At 58.4% G+C, this 19,093-nt stretch overlaps 1 protein-coding gene across 1 annotated transcript in view; it reads right to left on the bottom strand.

Moving 5' to 3' along the window:
* Positions 1-255: 255 nt before the first annotated feature.
* The window catches only part of LOC135441595 (solute carrier family 12 member 4-like), a 33,825-nt gene continuing 14,987 nt past the window's right edge, over positions 256-19,093 (bottom strand). Inside the window, exons 12-23 of the mRNA XM_064701155.1 lie at positions 17,695-17,798; positions 17,505-17,603; positions 15,848-15,967; positions 14,640-14,744; positions 13,050-13,224; positions 11,550-11,748; positions 9,080-9,321; positions 7,463-7,594; positions 6,152-6,241; positions 4,618-4,700; positions 2,590-2,723; positions 256-496 (exon numbers count right to left, since the gene is read on the bottom strand). Coding sequence (XP_064557225.1) covers positions 372-496; positions 2,590-2,723; positions 4,618-4,700; positions 6,152-6,241; positions 7,463-7,594; positions 9,080-9,321; positions 11,550-11,748; positions 13,050-13,224; positions 14,640-14,744; positions 15,848-15,967; positions 17,505-17,603; positions 17,695-17,798 — 1,608 coding nt within the window. The 3' untranslated portion in view covers positions 256-371. The remainder of the gene's footprint in view (positions 497-2,589; positions 2,724-4,617; positions 4,701-6,151; positions 6,242-7,462; positions 7,595-9,079; positions 9,322-11,549; positions 11,749-13,049; positions 13,225-14,639; positions 14,745-15,847; positions 15,968-17,504; positions 17,604-17,694; positions 17,799-19,093) is intronic.

The raw sequence follows: 19,093 nt of genomic DNA on the forward strand, positions 1-19,093 counted from the left end.
GTTCCATACTGGGCTCTCAGGGCTCTCAGGGCTCCCCAGTTTCCCCAGTTCCATACTGGGAGCACTGGGCCCATTCCCAGTTCCATACTGGGAGCACTGGGCTCTCAGGGCTCCCCAGTTTCCCCAGTTCCATACTGGGAGCACTGGGCCCATTCCCAGTCCCATACTGGTCTCTCAGGGCTCCCCAGTTTCCCCAGTTCCATACTGGGAGCACTGGGCTCTCAGGGCTCTCAGGGCTCCCCAGTCTCTCCATTCCCAGTTCCATACTGGGAGCACTGGTCTCTCAGGGCTCCCCAGTTTCCCCAGTCCCATCCTGGGAGCACTGGGCCCATTCCCAGTTCCATACTGGGAGCACTGGGCTCTCAGGGCTCTCAGGGCTCCCCAGTTTCCCCAGTTCCATACTGGGAGCACTGGTCTCCGTCTCCGTCTCCGTCGCCGTCCCTGACGAGCAGCACCGGCCCCAGGCCCTCGGTCAGCACCTCCAGGAACTCCAGGTCTGGGCTGGCGTCAAGGGCTCACCAGTACAAACCAGTATAAACCAGTAACCTCCCAGTGCCCTCCCAGTAACCCCCAGTAACATCCCAGTAACTCCCAGTGACTCCCAGTGCCCTCCCAGTAACCCCCAATAACATCCCAGTAACTCCCAGTGACTCCCAGTGCCCTCCCAGTAACCCCCAGTTTCCCCCATTTCCCACTTTTCCTGGCTTTTGCCTCATTTCCCCCCATTTTCCCCCATTTTTCCCCAAGTTTTATCTCATTTTTTCCCATTTTTTCCCATTTTTTCCCATTTTTTCCCATTTTTCCCATTTTCCTGGGTTCTTTTATCCAATTTTTGTCCCATTTTTTGCCCATTTCCCCCCTTTTTCCCAAAACCACCATTTTCTGCCCCAAATTTTGGATACAGTTCCCCAGGGCCCGGGTTCCCCATTCCCATTTTTCCCATTTTTCCCATTTTTCCCCGTTTTTTTCCCTTTTTCCCCCAGTTTTATCTCATTTTCCCCCATTTTTCCTTGGTTTTTTCCCTCCATTTCCCCCAACTTTTCCCCCTTTTTCCTGGGTTTTCCCCCCCTTTTCTCCATTTCCCTCATTTTTCCCATTTCCCCCCTTTTTTTTTCTCCCATTTTCCCCCAATTTTCCCCCGGATTTTTTCCCATTTTTTCCCCCCATTTTTCCCAAAATCCCCACACCCCTTTTCCCATTTTCCCCATTTCCCCCCATTTTATCTTGGTTTTTCCTGTTTTTTCCCCCATTTCCTTCCCACATTTTCCTTCTTTCCTCCATTTTTTCCCATTTTTCCCAATTTTTCCCATTCTTGCCCCATTTTCTCCTGGTTTTCCCATTTTTTCCCCCATTTTCCCCATTTTTTCACCATTTTCCTCTGGTTTTCCCCATTTTTCCCAAAATCCCCACCCCCCTCCCATTTTCCCTGTTTTTTCCCTATTCCCATTTTCCCCATTTTTCCCAAAATCCCATTTTTTCCCCACATTTTTTGATACATTTACCCATGGGCCGAGTTTCTCATTCCCATTTTTCCCAGCTTTTTTCCTCATTTTTCAACATTTTTTCACCTTTTTTCTCCAATTTTTCCCATTTTCCCTGTTTTTTCCCATTTTCCCATTTTTTTCCATTTCCTCCGGATTTTTTCCCATTTTTCCCCATTTTCCCTTTTTTTTTTTCACCATTTATCCCCCATTTTTCCTGGGTTTTTTCCCCTGCCTTTTTTCCCCTTTTCTCCCCGATTTTTCTCAGGTTTTTTCTCCCATTTTCCCCCAATCCGGATCCAGTTCTCGCAGGGCCGGGTTCCCCCATTTCCCCATTCCCATTTTTCCCCATTATTCCCATTTTTCCCATTATTCCCATTATTCCCATTTTTCCCATTTTTCCCGTTTTCCCCCCAGTTCGGATCCAGTTCTCGCGGGGCCGGGTTCCCCATTCCCATTTTTCCCATTATTCCCATTTTTCCCCATTATTCCCATTTTTCCCATTATTCCCATTATTCCCCATTTTTCCCATTATTCCCATTTTTCCCCATTTTTCCCATTATTCCCATTTTCCCAATTTTTTTCTCATTTTTCCCATTTTTCCCCCCAATCCGGATCCAGTTCTCACAGGGCCGGGTTCCCCATTCCCATTATTCCCAATTTCTCCCATTTTTTCCCCATTTTCCCTTGTTTTTTCACCATTTATCCCCCATTTTTCCTGGGTTTTTTTCCCCTTTTTTTTTCTTTTTTCCCCTCCATTTTTCTCAGTTTTTTTCTCCCATTTTTCCCATTTTTCCCCATTTTCCCCCCAATCCGGATCCAGTTCTCGCAGGGCCGGGTTCCCCCATTTCCCCCATTCCCATTTTTCCCCATTATTCCCATTATTCCCATTATTCCCATTATTCCCATTTTTCCCATTTTCCCATTTTTCCCATTTTTTCCCATTTTCCCCCCAATCCAGATCCAGTTCTCGCGGGGCCAGGTTCCCCATTCCCATTATTCCCATTATTCCCATTTTTCCCATTATTCCCATTTTTCCCATTATTCCCATTATTCCCATTATTCCCATTATTCCCATTTTTCCCGTTTTTCCCCCCAATCCGGATCCAGTTCTCGCGGGGCCGGTGCGGCCGCGGGGGGGGAGGGGGCGGCAGGTCCAGCAGCACCAGCCCCGCCCCCCCCGAGTGCGCCAAGATGGCGGCGTTGAGGCGCTCGGCGGCGTGCATGCGCCGGACGTTCCCCCTGACCAGCACAGACCAGTATGAACCAGTATGGACCAGTATGAACCAGTACAGACCAGTATGAACCAGTATGGACTGGTACAGACCGGTATAGACCAGTATGAACCGGTATAAACTGGTATGGACCAGTACAGACCCCACTGATTGCCCCCCCTCAATGTCCCAGTGCATGCGCCGGACGTTCCCCCTGACCAGCACAGACCAGTATGAACCAGTATGGACCGGTATGGACCAGTACAGACCAGTATGGACCAGTACAGAACAGTATGAACCAGTACAGACCCCACTGATTGCCCCCCCTCAATGTCCCAGTGCATGCGCCGGACGTTCCCCCTGACCAGTACAGACCAGTATGAACCAGTATGGACCGGTATGAACCAGTATGGACTGGTACAGACCGGTACAAACCCATATAAACTGCTATGGACCAGTATAAACCAGTATAAACCAGTACAGACCCCACTGATTGCTCCCCCTCAATGTCCCAGTGCATGCGCCGGACGTTCCCCCTGACCAGCACAGACCAGTATGAACCAGTATGGACTGGTACAGACCGGTATAGACCAGTATGGACCAGTATAAACCAGTATAAACCAGTACAGACCCCACTGATCACCCCCTCCCAATGTCCCAGTGCATGCGCCGGACGTTCCCCCTGACCAGTACAGACCAGTATGAACCAGTATGGACCGGTATGAACCAGTACAGACCAGTATGAACCAGTATGGACTGGTACAGACCGGTACAAACCCATATAAACCGCTATGGACCAGTATAAACCAGTACAGACCCCACTGATTGCCCCCCCTCAATGTCCCAGTGCATGTGCTGGACGTTCCCCCTGACCAGTACAGACCAGTATAAACCAGTATGAACCAGTATAAACCGGTATGGACTGGTACAGACCAGTATAAACTGCTAGGGACCAGTATAAACCAGTATGGACCAGTCTGAACTGGTATAAACCAGTACAGACCAGTATAAACTCATTATACTCCTCCGTACCAGCACTGGTTTATACTGGTCCGTACCCAACCAGTACAGACCAGTACAAACCAGTATGGACCAGTCCCCACCAGTGTCCCCCCCTCCAGCCTCCCAGTACAGCCCAGAGCCCCAAACCCCCCCTCCCAGTCCATCCCAGTCCCTCCCAGTCCATCCCAGTTTGTTCCCAGTCCATCCCAGTCCATCCCAGTCCATCCCAGTCCCTCCCAGTCCATCCCAGTCCCTCCCAGTCCATCCCAGTTTGTTCCCAGTCCCTCCCAGTCCATTCCCAGTCCATCCCAGTCCATCCCAGTTTGTTCCCAGTCCATTCCCAGTCCATCCCAGTTTGTTCCCAGTCCCTCCCAGTCCCTCCCAGTCCATTCCCAGTCCCTCCCAGTTTGTTCCCAGTCCCTCCCAGTTTGTTCCCAGTCCATCCCAGTCCCTCCCAGTCCATTCCCAGTCCATTCCCAGTCCATTCCCAGTCCATCCCAGTCACTCCCAGTCCATCCCAGTCCATCCCAGTCCCTCCCAGTTTGCTCCCAGTCCATCCCAGTTCATCCCAGTCCATCCCAGTCCGTCCCAGTCCCTCCCAGTCCCTCCCAGTCCATTCCCAGTCCCTCCCAGTCCATCCCAGTCCCTCCCAGTCCATTCCCAGTCCCTCCCAGTTTGTTCCCAGTCCCTCCCAGTTTGTTCCCAGTCCATCCCAGTCCCTCCCAGTCCATTCCCAGTCCATTCCCAGTCCATTCCCAGTCCATCCCAGTCCCTCCCAGTCCATCCCAGTCCATCCCAGTCCATCCCAGTTTGTTCCCAGTCCATCCCAGTCCCTCCCAGTCCCTCCCAGTCCCTCCCAGTCCATCCCAGTCCCTCCCAGTCCATCCCAGTCCCTCCCAGTCCCTCCCAGTTCCACTCACGGGCTGGGCCCTCTCCGGGGTTCCCCTCCCCCCCCCTCGTCCTCCTCGGCGGCGCTGGGCGGGTGCGAGGGGGCGGGGCCTCCCTGTGACGTCACAAAGGGGAAAGAAATGATGTCACAAGTGTGACCAGGACATCACAGACGATATGATGACGTCACGGACATGGGGATGATGTCATGGACAGGGTAATGACATCATAGGCAGGTGTGACAATGTCACTGTCAGAACTATGACGTCACAGATGTGAATGATGACGTCACATATGGGGTTATGATGTCATAGTCAGGGCGGTGATATACCAGAGAGTGTGATGATGTCACAGACAGGGCGATGACGTCACACACAGGGTGGTGACATCATCAACAGGAGATATTACGTCATGGGTGGTGATGACATCACACACAGTGTGATGATGTCATGGATAGGGCAATGACATCATAGACATGAGCAATGACATCATGGGGGTGGAGATGATGTCACAGATACGGCTATGACATCACGGACATGGCAACAATGTCATAGACATGATGTCACAGAGGGTAATGACATCACAGGGAGGTGTGATGATGTCACGGGGAGGGCAATGACATCACAGAGCAGCGATGATGTCACAGGGAGAGTTATGGTGTCACAGGGAGGCATGATGACGTCATGGACCTGAGCAATGACACCATGGGATTAGTGATGACATCACAGACACAGCTATGACATCACAGACATGGCAGTGCCATCAAAGACATGTCAATGATGTCAAGGGGAGGTGCAATGACATCATAGTGAGGGCGATTACATCACAGGGACAATGACGTCACAGGGAGGGTTATGATGTCACAGACAGGAGCAAAGGCACCATGGGGGTGGTGATGATGTCACAGACAGGACGATGATGTCATGGATGGGATGATGACATCACGGGGATGGATGATGACATCACAGGGTTGTGATGACATCACAGAACCGCAAATGGCATCATAGGAAGGCTGAAGACATCGCAGACAGGGCAATGACATCACATGGAGGATGATGATGTCACGGAGAGAGTGATGACATCACGGACAGGAGCAATGACACCACGGGGGTGGTGATGACGTCACAGGCAGGACAATGACATCATGGAGAGGGGTGATGACATCACAGACAGGGTGATGACATGCTGGGGTAGTGATGACGTCACAGACAGGGCGATTATGTCATGGGGAGCACGATGATGTCATGGACATGAACAACGACACCATGGGGTGACGATGACATCACAGACAGGGCAATGACGTCACATTCAGGGCGATGATGTCACAGACAGCTTGAGGGCATCACTGCTGTGACTATGACATCATGGAGAGGGTGATGACGTCACGGACGTGAGCAATGACACCATGGGGGTTGATGATGTCACAGACAGGGTGATGATGTTACCGGCAAGGCGATGACATCACAGGGAGGACGATGAAGCCACATACATGTGCAATGACACCATGGGGATGGCGATGACGTCACAGACAGGGTGATGACGTCACGGACAGGGCAATGACGTCACCTGGGCTCGGCGCAGCTGGCGCAGCATCTGCGAGCGCTGCTCCATCATCAGCGTCCGCTCGTACGTGTAATCAGAGACCGCGCCGTCGTGCTGGGGGGGGAACCAGTACGGACCAGTATGGACCAGTACAGACCAGTATGGACCAGTACGGACCAGTATGGACCAGTACGGACCAGTACGGACCAGTACGGACCAGTATGGACCAGTACAGACCAGTATGGACCAGTATGGACCAGTACGGACCAGTATGGATGGTATAAACCAGTACGGACCAGTATGGACCAGTATGGATGGTATAAACCAGTATGAACCAGTACAGACCAGTATGGATCAGTATGGACCGGTATGGACCAGTATGGACCAGTATAAACCAGTATGGACCAGTACGGACCAGTACGGACCAGTATGGACTGGTATAAACTGGTACAGACCGGTATAAACCAGTACAGACCAGTACGGACTGGTATAAACCAGTGCGGACCAGTACGGACCAGTACAGACTGATATAAACCGGTATGGACCAGTACGGACCAGTATAAACAGGTATGGACTGGTATGAACCAGTGTAAACCAGTATAGACCAGTATTAACCAGTACAGATTGGTACAGACCAGTAAAAACCAGTATAAACTGGTACAGACCAGTATAAACCAGTATGGATCAGTATAGACTGGTATAAACCGGTATAAACCAGTACGGACCAGTACGGACCAGTATAAACCAGTACGGACCAGTATGGGCAGGTACAGACCAGTTTGGACTGGTATAAACCAGTACGGACCAGGTGTGTTTTGTTTGGGGCATTTTTGGGGTGCCCCAGGTGTATCCCAGGTGTAATTTTTGGGGTAATTTTGGGGGTTCCCAGGAGGATTTTTGGGGTATTTTTGGGGTTCCCAGGTGTATTTTTGGGGTGTTTTTGGCCCTCCCCAGCTCCACCACGTGCACCTGTGCCGGCAGGGCAGGGCAGGGCTGGGTTTGATGTATTTTTGGGGTGTCCCAGGTGTATTTTTGGGTGTTTTTGGCTCTCACCAGCTCCACCACGTGCACCTGTGCCGGCAGGGTGGGGCAGGGCTGGGTTTGGGGTATTTTTGGGGTGTCCCAGGTGTGTCCCAGGTGTATTTTTGGGGTGTCCCAGGTGTATTTTTGGGGTTCCCAGGTGTATTTTTGGGGTGTTTTTGGCCCTCACCAGCTCCACCACGTGCACCTGTGCCGGCAGGGGAGGGCAGGGCAGAGTTTGGGGGTTCCCAGGAATATTTTTGGGATATTTTTGGGGTGTCCCAGGTGTATTTTTGGGGTGTTTTTGGCTCTCACCAGCTCCACCACGTGCACCTGTGCCGGCAGCCCCCGGCGCCGCACCACGGCCTCGAGCAGGCGCCGCAGCCGCTCGCTGTTGTCCTCCAGCAGCGCCACCGTGAACAGGCGCAGGGGGCACCCCCGCCACACCTGGCACAGGTATGGGACAGGTGAGACCCCAAAATGCACAAAAATCCCCCCAAAAAATCCCCCCAAAAATCCCCCCAAAACTGCCCTAAAATCCCCCCAAAATCCCCAAAAATCCCCCCAAAATCCCACCGTGAACAGGCGCAGGGGGCACCCCCGCCACACCTGGCACAGGTATGGGTGAGACCCCAAAATCCTCCCAAAATCCCCCCAAAAAACACCCCAAAATCCCCTCAAAATCCCCAAAAATCACCCCAAAATCCCACCGTGAACAGGCGCAGGGGGCACCCCCGCCACACCTGGGGCAGGTATGGGACAGGTGAGACCCCAAAATGTACAAAAATCCCCCCCAAAAACCCCCAAAAACTGCCCCAAAATCCCCACTAAATCCCCAAAAATCACCCCAAAATCCCACCATGAACAGGAGCAGGGGGCACCCCCGCCACACCTGGCACAGGTATGGGTGAGACCCAAAAATCCCCCCAAAAACTGCCCCAAAATCCCCCCAAAAATCACCCCAAAATTCCCAAAAATCACCCCAAAATCCCACCGTGAACAGGCGCAGGGGGCACCCCCACCACACCTGGCACAGGTATGGGTGAGACCCCAAAATCCTCCCAAAATCCCCCAAAATCCCCCCAAAATCCCCAAAAATCACCCCAAAATCCCACCGTGAACAGGCGCAGGGGGCACCCCCGCCACACCTGGCACAGGTATATGGGTGAGACCCAAAAATCCCCCCAAAAACTGCCCCAAAATCCCCCCAAAATCCCCTCAAAATCCCCAAAAATCACCCCAAAATCCCACCGTGAACAGGTGCAGGGAGCACCCCCACCACACCTGGGGCAGGTAAAGGGTGAGACCTCAAAATCCACAAAAATCCCCAAAAAAATCTCCCCAAAATCCACAAAAATTCCCCCAAAATCCCACCGTGAACAGGCGCAGGGGGCACCCCCGCCACACCTGGCACAGGTATGGGTGACAATCCAAGCCCCACCCCTCACATCAAGCCCCGCCTACAAGCCAAACCCCGCCCACACAACCCAAGCCACGCCCCATTATTCAAGCCCCTCCCCACCATTTAAGCTCCACCTCCCTATTCAAGCCCCTCCCACAGCTCAAGCCCCGCCCCACACCATTCAAACCCTGCTTCCACAATCCAAGCTCCTCTCCCACGATTGAAGCCCCACCCCACATCTGAAGCCCCGCCCTCCCTCAAACCCCACCCTCACCATTCAACCCCTCCCCCACTATTCGGGACCCACCCCACAATCCAAGCCCCGCCCTACAATCCAAGCCCCGCCCCAACATTCAAGCCCCTCCCCATTTTTCAAGCCCCTCCCTCACAATTCAAGCCCCGCCCAGCGCTCAAGCCCCGGCCCCACCCATTCAATCCCTACCCACACAATCCAAGCCTTTCCTCATTATTCAAGCCCCGCCCACTCAAGTCCCGCCCCTTTTGAGGCCCCGCCCCACGGCGCCCCCTACCGGGTGCTGTCGGAGCAGCAGCGGCAGCAGCGTCAGGAGGCGCCCGGTGCCCACCACCCACCAGACATCCAGGGACCCCCCCGGGGACACCCCCGGGGACACCCCCGGGCACGGGGACACCCCCGGGGACAGCCCCGGCACCGGGGACACCCCCGGGGACACCCCCGGGACCGGGCCGGGCTCCGCTCCGCCCTTGGACACCAGCAGGGCCCGGCCCGCCGCGCCCGCCACCCGCAGCAGCTCTGGGGACACAGAGGGGACATCAGAGGGGACAGCGGGACACACCGAGGGGACATCACAGGGGACAGGGGGACACACCGAGGGGACATGGGGACACACCGAGGGGACATCAGTTGGCACACGGGGACAGCAGGGACACCAGGGACATCCCCAGGTGTCACTGTGTGACCGCCCCGCATCGTCCTGGTGACCAGACCCTCCTGCTTCATTGTCCCCATGTCCCCCCTGTGTCCCTCCCCGTGTCCCTCCCAATGTCCCCAATCCCCCCAGTGTCCCCCACAGTCCCCAATCCCCCCAGTGTCCCCAAATGCCCTCAATGTTCCCATTGTCCCCAATTTCCTCAGTCTGCTCGCTGTCCCAAATATCCCCCGTACCCATGAAGTCCTTAATGTCCCCAATGTCCCCAATCCCCCATAAATGTCCCCCATAAATGTCCCCCATACCCACCAAGTCCCCAATCCCCCCGATGTCCCCAATCCCCCCACTGTCCTCAATGTCCCCCCAATGTCTCCTGTACCCACAAAGTCCCCAAGTGCCCCCAATCCCCCCAGTATCCCCAATGTCCCCAACCCACCCAATGTCCCCAATGTCCCCCGTACCCACTAAGTCCCCACGGTCTCAAATCCCTCCAATGTCCCCAATGTCCCCATTGTCCCAATACCCCTGATGTCCCAAATCCCCCCCAATGTCCCCAATTCCCCCAAACCCCCCAATCCCCAATGTCCCCAATTCTCCCACTGTCCCCAATATCCCTCGTACCCACAAAGTCCCCAATGTCCCCACTGTCCCCATCCCCTCAATGTCCCCATTGCCCCCAATCCTTCCAACGTCCCCAATCCCCCCAAATCCCCTCAATGTCCCCATTGTCCCCAATGTCCCCAATGTCTCCAATGTCTCCAATCCCCCAATGTCCCCAATATCTCCAATCCTTCCAAAGTCTCCCCAGTGTCCCTCGTACCCATGAAGTCCCAAATGTCCCAATCCCCCCATTGTCCCCAATCCCCCCAATTACCCCACTGTCCCCATTGTCCCCAATGTCCCCATACCCCCAGTGTCCCAAATCGCCCCAATCCCCCTGCTGTTCCCGGTGTCCCCATACCCACGAAGCCCCCATTGTCACAAATGTCCCCAATGTCCCAAATTCCCCCAATATCCCAAATCCTCCCCATTGCCCCCAATGTCCCCAATGTCTCCAATGTCCCCATCCCCCAAACGTCCTCAATCCCCCCAATCCCCGCGATGTCCCAAATCCCCCCAGTGCCCCCACCCCAATGTCCCCAGTGTCAACAATGTCTACAATCCTCCCATTGTCCCCAATGTCCCAAATCCCCTCAATGTACCCCCATTGTCCCCAATCCCCCCAATGTCCCCAATCCCCTCAATGTCCCCAATGTCCCTAATGTCCAAAATCTCCCACAATGTCCGCAATTGTCCCCAATCTCCCCAATGTCCCCAATGTCCCCCATCCCCCCATGTCCCCAATCCCCCTGCTGTCCCCAATGTCCCCCCAGTGTCCCCATACCCACGAAGTCCCCATTGCCCCCATTGTCCCCAATCCCCCCCACTGTCCCCAATCCCCCCCCGCTCTCCCCAATGTCCCAAATATCCCCAGTGTCCCCAATGTCCCCAATCCCCCCAATGTCCCTGATGTCCCAATCCCCTCAATGTCCCCAATTCCCCCAATGTCCCTGTACCCACGAAGTCCCCATTGCCCCCAGTGTCCCCAATCCCCCCATTGTCCCCAATCCCCCCAATGTCCCCAATCCCCCCATTGTCCCCAATTCCCCCAATGTCCCCAATGTCCCAATCCCCCCATTGCCCCCAGTGTCCCCAATGCCCCCAGTGTCCCCAGTCCCCAATCCCCCCATTGTCCCCAATCCCCCCAATGTCCCCAATCCCCCCATTGTCCCCAATGTCCCAATCCCCTCATTGCCCCCACTGTCCCCAATGCCCCAATGCCCCAGTCCCCCCAGTGTCCCAAATCCCCTCAATGTCCCCAATCCCCCCAGTGTCCCCAATGTCCCCAATCCCCCCATTGTCCCCAATCCCCCCATTGTCCCCAATCCCCCCATTGCCCCCAGTGTCCCCAATGTCCCCAATCCCCCCATTGTCCCCAATGTCCCCAATCCCCCCATTGCCCCCAGTGTCCCCAATGCCCCAATGCCCCCAGTGTCCCCAGTCCCCCCAATGTCCCCAATCCCCCGCTGTCCCCGCGGTGTCCCCAGCGTACCCACGAAGTCCCTGGCGGCCCTGGCGGGGTCGGGCTGCTGCCGCCAGCGGCGGGGCCAGCCCAGCAGGACGGTGTTGGGGCGGAGCGCCCCCAGCCCCACCCCCTGCACGAGCGCCGCCAGCCCCGCCCCCGGCTCCGGGGTCACCAACACCTGCACGAAACCGCGGGCACCGGCCCGGGACAGCGCCACCCGCAGCGCCTGGGGACACACAGGGGACAGGGGACACTGTCAGGGACAGGGGGACACCGGCAGGGACAGCGCCACCCGCAGCGCCTGGGGACACACAGGGGACAGGGGACACTGTCAGGGACATGGGGACAGGGACAGGGATATGGCACACGGGACACAGAGAGGACACCATCAGGGACATGGGGACACACAGGGGACAGGGACATGGGGACACCAGCCCAGGACAGTGCCACCCGCAGCGCCTGGGGACACAGGGGACACCATCAGGGTCATGGGGACACTGTCAGGGACATGGGGACACACAGGGACAGGGGGACACCGGCAGGGACAGCGCCACCCGCAGCGCCTGGGGACACAGGGGACACCATCAGGGTCATGGGGACAGGGACAGGGATATGGCACACGGGACACAGAGAGGACACCATCAGGGACATGGGGACACACAGGGACAGGGGGACACCGGCAGGGACAGCGCCACCCGCAGCGCCTGGGGACACAGGGGACAGGGGACACTGTCAGGGACACGGGGACACACAGGGGACAGGGACATGGGGACACCGGCCCGGGACAGCGCCACCCGCAGCGCCTGGGGACACACAGGGGACAGTGGGACATTGTCAGGGACATGGGGACACCAGCCCAGGACAGCGCCACCCGCAGCGCCTGGGGACACAGGGGACACTGTCAGGGACATGGGGACACACAGGGACAGGGGACACTGTCAGGGACAGGGGGACACCGGCAGGGACAGCGCCACCCGCAGCGCCTGGGGACACACAGGGACAGGGGACACTGTCAGGGACATGGGGACACACAGGGACAGGGGGACACCGGCCCGGGACAGCGCCACCCGCAGCGCCTGGGGACACACAGGGACAGGGACAGCACAGGGGACAAGATCAGGGATATGGGATATGGGGATAGGGTTATGGAATATGGGGACATTGGGACAGGGACACCGTCAGGGACATGGGGACAAGGACACGGGGACAGCCACAGGGACAGGGACATTGGGTCAGGGTCAGGGACATGGACACCCCCCAGCCCCCACCCCAATGACCTCCCCATGACCCCCATGACACCATAACCCCCCATGACCCTCCCATGACCCTGTGACCCCCCAATGACCCTTGTGACCCCACCATTAACCCCCCATGACCTTTGACCCCCCCCCGACCTTCTTGGCCCCCCTGGCCCAGGGCAGCTCCTCTTGCAGGGCCCCGCCCAGCCCCGCCCCCAGTATGGTCCGGCCCCGCCCCCATGAACCCCCGTGACCCCCCATGACCCCGTGACCCCCCATGACCTCTGACCTTCTCAGCCCCCCTGGCCCGGGGCAGCTCCTCGTGCAGGGCCCCGCCCAGCACCGCCCCCAGCACGGTCAGGCCCCGCCCCCCTCCCTGCAGCTGCGCGGCCAGTGCCACCAGCTCCGGCCGGGGGGGGGGCCCGGGGGGGTCCCCGGGCTTGGACAGCACCAACAGCTGCGGCCTGGGGGGGGACAGAGAGAAAAACGGGGTCAGGGGGGACATGGGGGGGACACAGGGACTTGGGGGGGACATTGGGGGGGTTGACAGGGACTGGACAGTACCAACAGCTGCGGGCTGGGAGGGAGACAGAGAGAAATGGGGTCAGGGGGGACATGGGGGGGACACAGGGACTTGGGGGGGACATTGGGGGGGTTGACAGGGACTGGACAGTACCAACAGCTGCGGGCTGGGGGGGAGACAGAGAGAGAAATGGGGTCACTGCGGGGTCATGGGGGGGCACATGGCTTGGACAGCACCAACGAGGGGACATGGGGGGGGGGGACAGAGAGATGGGGACGTGGGGGGAGTTCAGGGGGGGGAGGGGTCTCACCTGAGGCTGGGGGGCCGGGGCTGTTTTTGGGGTATTTTTGGGCTGTTTTGGGGTGTTTCGGTGTCTCACCTGAGGCTGGGGGCGGGGGCTGGTTTTGGGCTGTTTTTGGGGTTGTTTTTGGGGTGTTTTGGGAGGTATTTTGGGGTGGGGTCTGTCTCACATTAGGCTGGGGGGCGGGGGATGGTTTTGGGTGTTTTGGGGGTGTTTTTGGGCTGTTTTTGGGTGGTTTTGGGGTGTTTTTGGGGGTCTCTCTCACCTGAGGCTGGGGGGCGGGGGCTGGTTTTGGGGTGTTTTTGGGGGTCTCTCTCACCTGAGGCTGGGGGGCGGGGGCTGTTTTTGGGGTGTTTTTGGGGGTCTCTCTCACCTGAGGCTGGGGGCGAGGGATGGTTTTGGGTGGTTTTGGGTGGTTTTGGGCTGTTTTTGGGGTGTTTTTGGGGTACTTTTGGGGGTCTCTCTCACCTGAGGCTGGGGGTGGGGGCTGGTTTTGGGTGTTTTGGGGTGGTTTTGGGCTGTTTTTGGGGTGTTTTTGGGGGTCTCTCTCACCTGAGGCTGGGGGGCGGGGGCTGGTTTTGGGCTGTTTTTGGGGTTTTTGGGCTGTTTTTGGGTGGTTTTTGGGTGTTTTTGGGGGTCTCTCTCACCTGAGGCTGAGGGCGGGGGCTGGTTTTGGGGGGTTTTGGGGTGTTTTTGGGGTATTTTTGGGTGTTTTTGGGGGTCTCTCTCACCTGAGGCTGGGGGCGAGGGCTGGTTTTGGGTGGTTTTGGGGTGGTTTTTGGGCTGTTTTTGGGGCTGTTTTTGGGGTGTTTTTGGGGGTCTCTCTCACCTGAGGCTGGGGGCTGTTTTTGGGGTATTTTTGGGTGGTTTGGGGTGTTTTTGGGGGTCTCTCTCACCTGAGGCTGGGGGGCGGGGGCTGGTTTTGGGTGTTTTGGGGGGTTTTTGGGGCTGTTTTTGGGGTGTTTTTGGGGGTCTCTCTCACCTGAGGCTGAGGGCGGGGGCTGGTTTTGGGTGGTTTTGGGGTATTTTTGGGTGTTTTTGGGGGTCTCTCTCACCTGAGGCTGGGGGGCGGGGGCCGTCCATCCTCCAGCCGCAGCAGCGCCAGCCGGGCCGCGCTCAGCGAGAGCCCCCGCAGCCCCTCCCCCCACTCGCTCTGGGCGCTGCGGGGGGGGGAAGGGGCGGGGCCCACAGGTGAGGGGCGGGGCCCCCAGGTGAGGGGCGGGGCCCCCCAGGTGTGTCCCTGTCCCTGTCCCCACCCCCAGATGTGTCCCTCCCCCCAGGTGTGAACCCCCAGGTGTGTCCCTCCCTGTCCCCACGTGTCCCTGTCCTCGTCCCCAGGTGTGTCCCCATCCCCAGATGCGTCCCTCCCCCCAGGTGTGTCCCCCCCTGTCTCCTCACCTGCGGAACTCCAGGTGTGTCCCTGTCCCCAGGTGTGTCCCTGTCCCAATCCCTCCCCCCAGGTGTGTCCCCCCCCCGTCCCCATGTGTCCCTGTCCCCAGGTGTGTCCCTGTCCCAATCCCTCCCCCCCAGGTGTGCCTCTTTCCCTGTCCCCAGGTGTGTCCCTGTGCCCCCCAGGTGTGTCCCCCAATAACCCCATAACACCCAGGTGTGTCCCCATCGTCCCTGTCCCTCCTCCCCCAGGTGTGTCCCCCCCTGTTTCCTCACCTGCGGAACTCCAGGTGTGTCCCTGCCCCCAATATGTGTCCCTGTCCCCAGGTGTGTCCCTGTCCCAATCCCTCCCCCCCAGGTGTGCCTCTTTCCCTGTCCCCAGGTGTCCCTGTGCCCCCCAGGTGTGTCCCCCAATAACCCCATAACACCCAGGTGTGTCCCCATCTCCCCAAGTGTGTCCCTGTCCCTCCTCCCCCAGGTGTGTCCCCCCCTGTCTCCTCACCTGCGGAACTCCAGGTGTGTCCCTGCCCCCAATATGTGTCCCTGTCCCCAGGTGTGTCCCTGTCCCAATCCCTCCCCCCCAGGTGTGCCTCTGTCCCTGTCCCCAGGTGTCCCTGTCCCCCTAGGTGTATCCCCCAGGTGTGTCCCTGTCCCCCCAGGTTGTGTTCCTGTCCCAGGTGTGTCCCTGTCCCTGTCCCCAGGTGTGTCAGTCCCCCCCCAGCTGTGTCCCTGTCCCTCCCAGGTGTGTCCCTGTCCCCAGGTGTGTCACTCCTGCCCAGGTGTGTCCCTGTCCCTCCCCCAGGTGTCCCTGTCCCTGTCCCCAGGTGTGTCCCTGTCCCCAGGTGTCCCCCAGGTGTCCCCGCTGTCCCCTCACCTGCGGAACTCCAGGTATTTGTAGGCGGTGGCGCCGATGCCCAGGGCCAGCAGGGCACAGTGCCAGCAGGTGACAAACATGAGGGACAGACAGAGCAGGGCCCCGGCCAGGGACACCGACCTGGGGACAGCACAGGGACAGCATGGGGACAGGGACACCGACCTGGGGACAGGGACAGGGACATGGGGACAGGGCACAGTGCCAGCAGGTGACAAACATGAGGGACAGACAGAGCAGGGCCCCGGCCAGGGACACCGACCTGGGGACAGCACAGGGACAGCATGGGGACAGGGACATGGGGACACTCAGGGACACCGACCTGGGGACAGCACAGGGACAGCATGGGGACAGGGACAGGGACATGGGGACAGGGACAGGGACACCGACCTGGGGACAGCACAGGGACAGCATGGGGACACGGACAGGGACTCGGGGACACTGCCCTCGGGACATGGGGACGTTCAAGGACATGGGACAGGGACATGGGGACAGGGACATGGGGACAGGGACAGTGCCAGCAGGTGACAAACATGAGGGACAGACAGGGCAGGGCCCCGGCCAGGGACACCGACCTGGGGACATGGGGACACTCAGGGACATGGGGACAAGGACACAGGGACAGGGACACCGACCTAGGGACATGGGGACATGGGGACAGCCAGCGGTCAGTCAGGATCACCCATTGGTCACTCAGGGTCATTCAGTGGTTGCTCAGTGGTCACTCAGCACACACACACACATTCAGTGGTCACTCAGGGTCACTCAGTGGTCAGTCAGTGGTCACTCAGTGGTCACTCATGGTCACTCAGTGGTCACTCAGGGTCACTCATTGGTCACTCAGTGGTCACTCAGCACACACACACACATTCAGTGGTCACTCAGGGTCACTCAGTGGTCACTCAGTGGTCACTCAGCACACACACACACATTCAGTGGTCACTCAGTGGTCACTCAGGGTCACTCATTGGTCACTCAGCACACACACACACATTCAGTGGTCACTCAGTGGTCACCCATTGGTCACTCAGGGTCACTCAGTGGTCACTCAGCACACACATACACATTCAGTGGTCACTCATTGGTCACTCAGTGGTCACTCAGGGTCACTCCGTGGTCACTCAGCACACACAGACACATTCAGTGGTCACTCAGTGGTCACTCAGTGGTCACTCAGTGGTCACTCAGCACACACACATTCAGTGGTCACTCATTGGTCACTCAGTGGTCACTCAGCACACACACACACATTCAGTGGTCATTCAGTGGTCACCCATTGGTCACTCAGTGGTCACTCAGCACACACACACACATTCAATGGTCATTCAGTGGTCACCCATTGGTCACTCAGTGGTCACTCAGCACACACACACACATTCAATGGTCATTCAGTGGTCACCCATTGGTCACTCAGGGTCACTCAGCACACACACACACACATTCAGTGGTCACTCAGTGGTCACTCAGCACACACACACACATTCAGTGGTCACTCATTGGTCACTCAGTGGTCACTCAGCACACACACACACACATTCAGTGGTCACTCAGTGGTCACCCATTGGTCACTCAGTGGTCACTCAGCACACACACACACATTCAGTGGTCACTCAGTGGTCACTCAGGGTCACTCAGTGGTCACTCAGGGTCACTCACTGACCAGTGGTACAGCGGGCAGCGCGGGCTCCAGCCGGCCGTGGGCAGCAGCCCCTGCAGGGCGCACGCCAGGTTCAGCCCCAGGTGTGACGTCAGGCACAGCCTGTGGGAGGGGCGAGTGACGTCACCGGGCAGCCTGATGCCGCGATGACGTCAGGGTGATGACATCACCATCTGGGGGCGGGGTCACGCACACGGAGAGCACCGGGGCCAGCAGGTCCAGAGAGCCCAGGAGCACCCCCAGGGCAGCGGTCAGCAGGGTCACCAACAGCGGCCAGAGCCGGCCCCGGGACAGAGCCTGAGGGACAGACGGACACACGGACACTGAGGGACATGGGGACACCAGCAGGGTCACCAACAGCGGCCAGAGCCGGCCCCGGGACAGAGCCTGAGGGACAGACGGACACTGAGGGACATGGGGACACCATGGGGACATCAGCAGGGTCACCAACAGCGGCCAGAGCCGGCCCCGGGACAGAGCCTGAGGGACAGACGGACACTGAGGGACAGACGGACACTGAGGGACATGGGGACACCAGCAGGGTCACCAACAGCGGCCAGAGCCGGCCCCGGGACAGAGCCTGAGGGACAGACGGACACACGGACACTGAGGGACATGGGGACACCATGGGGACATCAGCAGGGTCACCAACAGCGGCCAGAGCCGGCCCCGGGACAGAGCCTGAGGGACAGACGGACACTGAGGGACATGGGAACATCCCTTGGGACATGGGGACACCCCCCCACGACAGAGCCTGAGGGACAGACGGACAGACGGACACTGAGGGGACAGACGGACATGGGAACACTGACGGGACATGGGGACACTGAGGGACAGACGGACACTGAGGGGACATGGGGACAGCCCTGGGACAGAGCCCGAGGGACAGACGGACACTGAGGGACAGACGGACATGGGGACAGACAGACATGGGGGACACTGAGGGACATGGGCACACAGAGGGGACACGGGGGACAATGGGACATGCAGAGGAGGACACCAGGACACCCCCAGGGACATGGGGGACACCCTTAGAGACACTGGGACCCCTTGGGGACATCGGGGACCCTCTGGGGACATTGGGGACACCCTTAGGGACACCCTTGGGGACCCTTGGACCCCCTGGAGACCCCCTTAGGAACACCGGGACCCTTTGGGGACACGGGGGACCCCCTTAGGGACATTGAGGACACCCTGAGGAACACTGGGACCCCCTTGGGGACCCCCTCAGGGACACCAGGACCCCTTGGGAATATTGGGGACACCCTTGGAGACCCCAGGATCCTCTGGGGACACCCTTGGGGACATCGAGGACCCCTCTGGGGACACCCTTGGGGACATTGGGGACCCTCTTAGGAACACCAGGACACCCTTAGGGACACTGGGACCCCTTCGGGACATCGGGGACTCCCCTGGGGACATTGGGAACCTCCTGGGGATCCCCTTGGGCACATTAGGGACCCCTTGGGCACATTGGGGACCCCCCTGGGGACACCCTTGGGGACCCTCTTAGGAACACCAGGACACCCTTAGGGACACTGGGACCCCTTCGGGACCCCCTTAGGGACATCGGGGACTCCCCTGGGGACATC

This window comes from Zonotrichia leucophrys, unplaced genomic scaffold (assembly GCF_028769735.1).
Source record: "Zonotrichia leucophrys gambelii isolate GWCS_2022_RI unplaced genomic scaffold, RI_Zleu_2.0 Scaffold_362_52200, whole genome shotgun sequence".
Classification (NCBI taxonomy): domain Eukaryota; kingdom Metazoa; phylum Chordata; class Aves; order Passeriformes; family Passerellidae; genus Zonotrichia; species Zonotrichia leucophrys.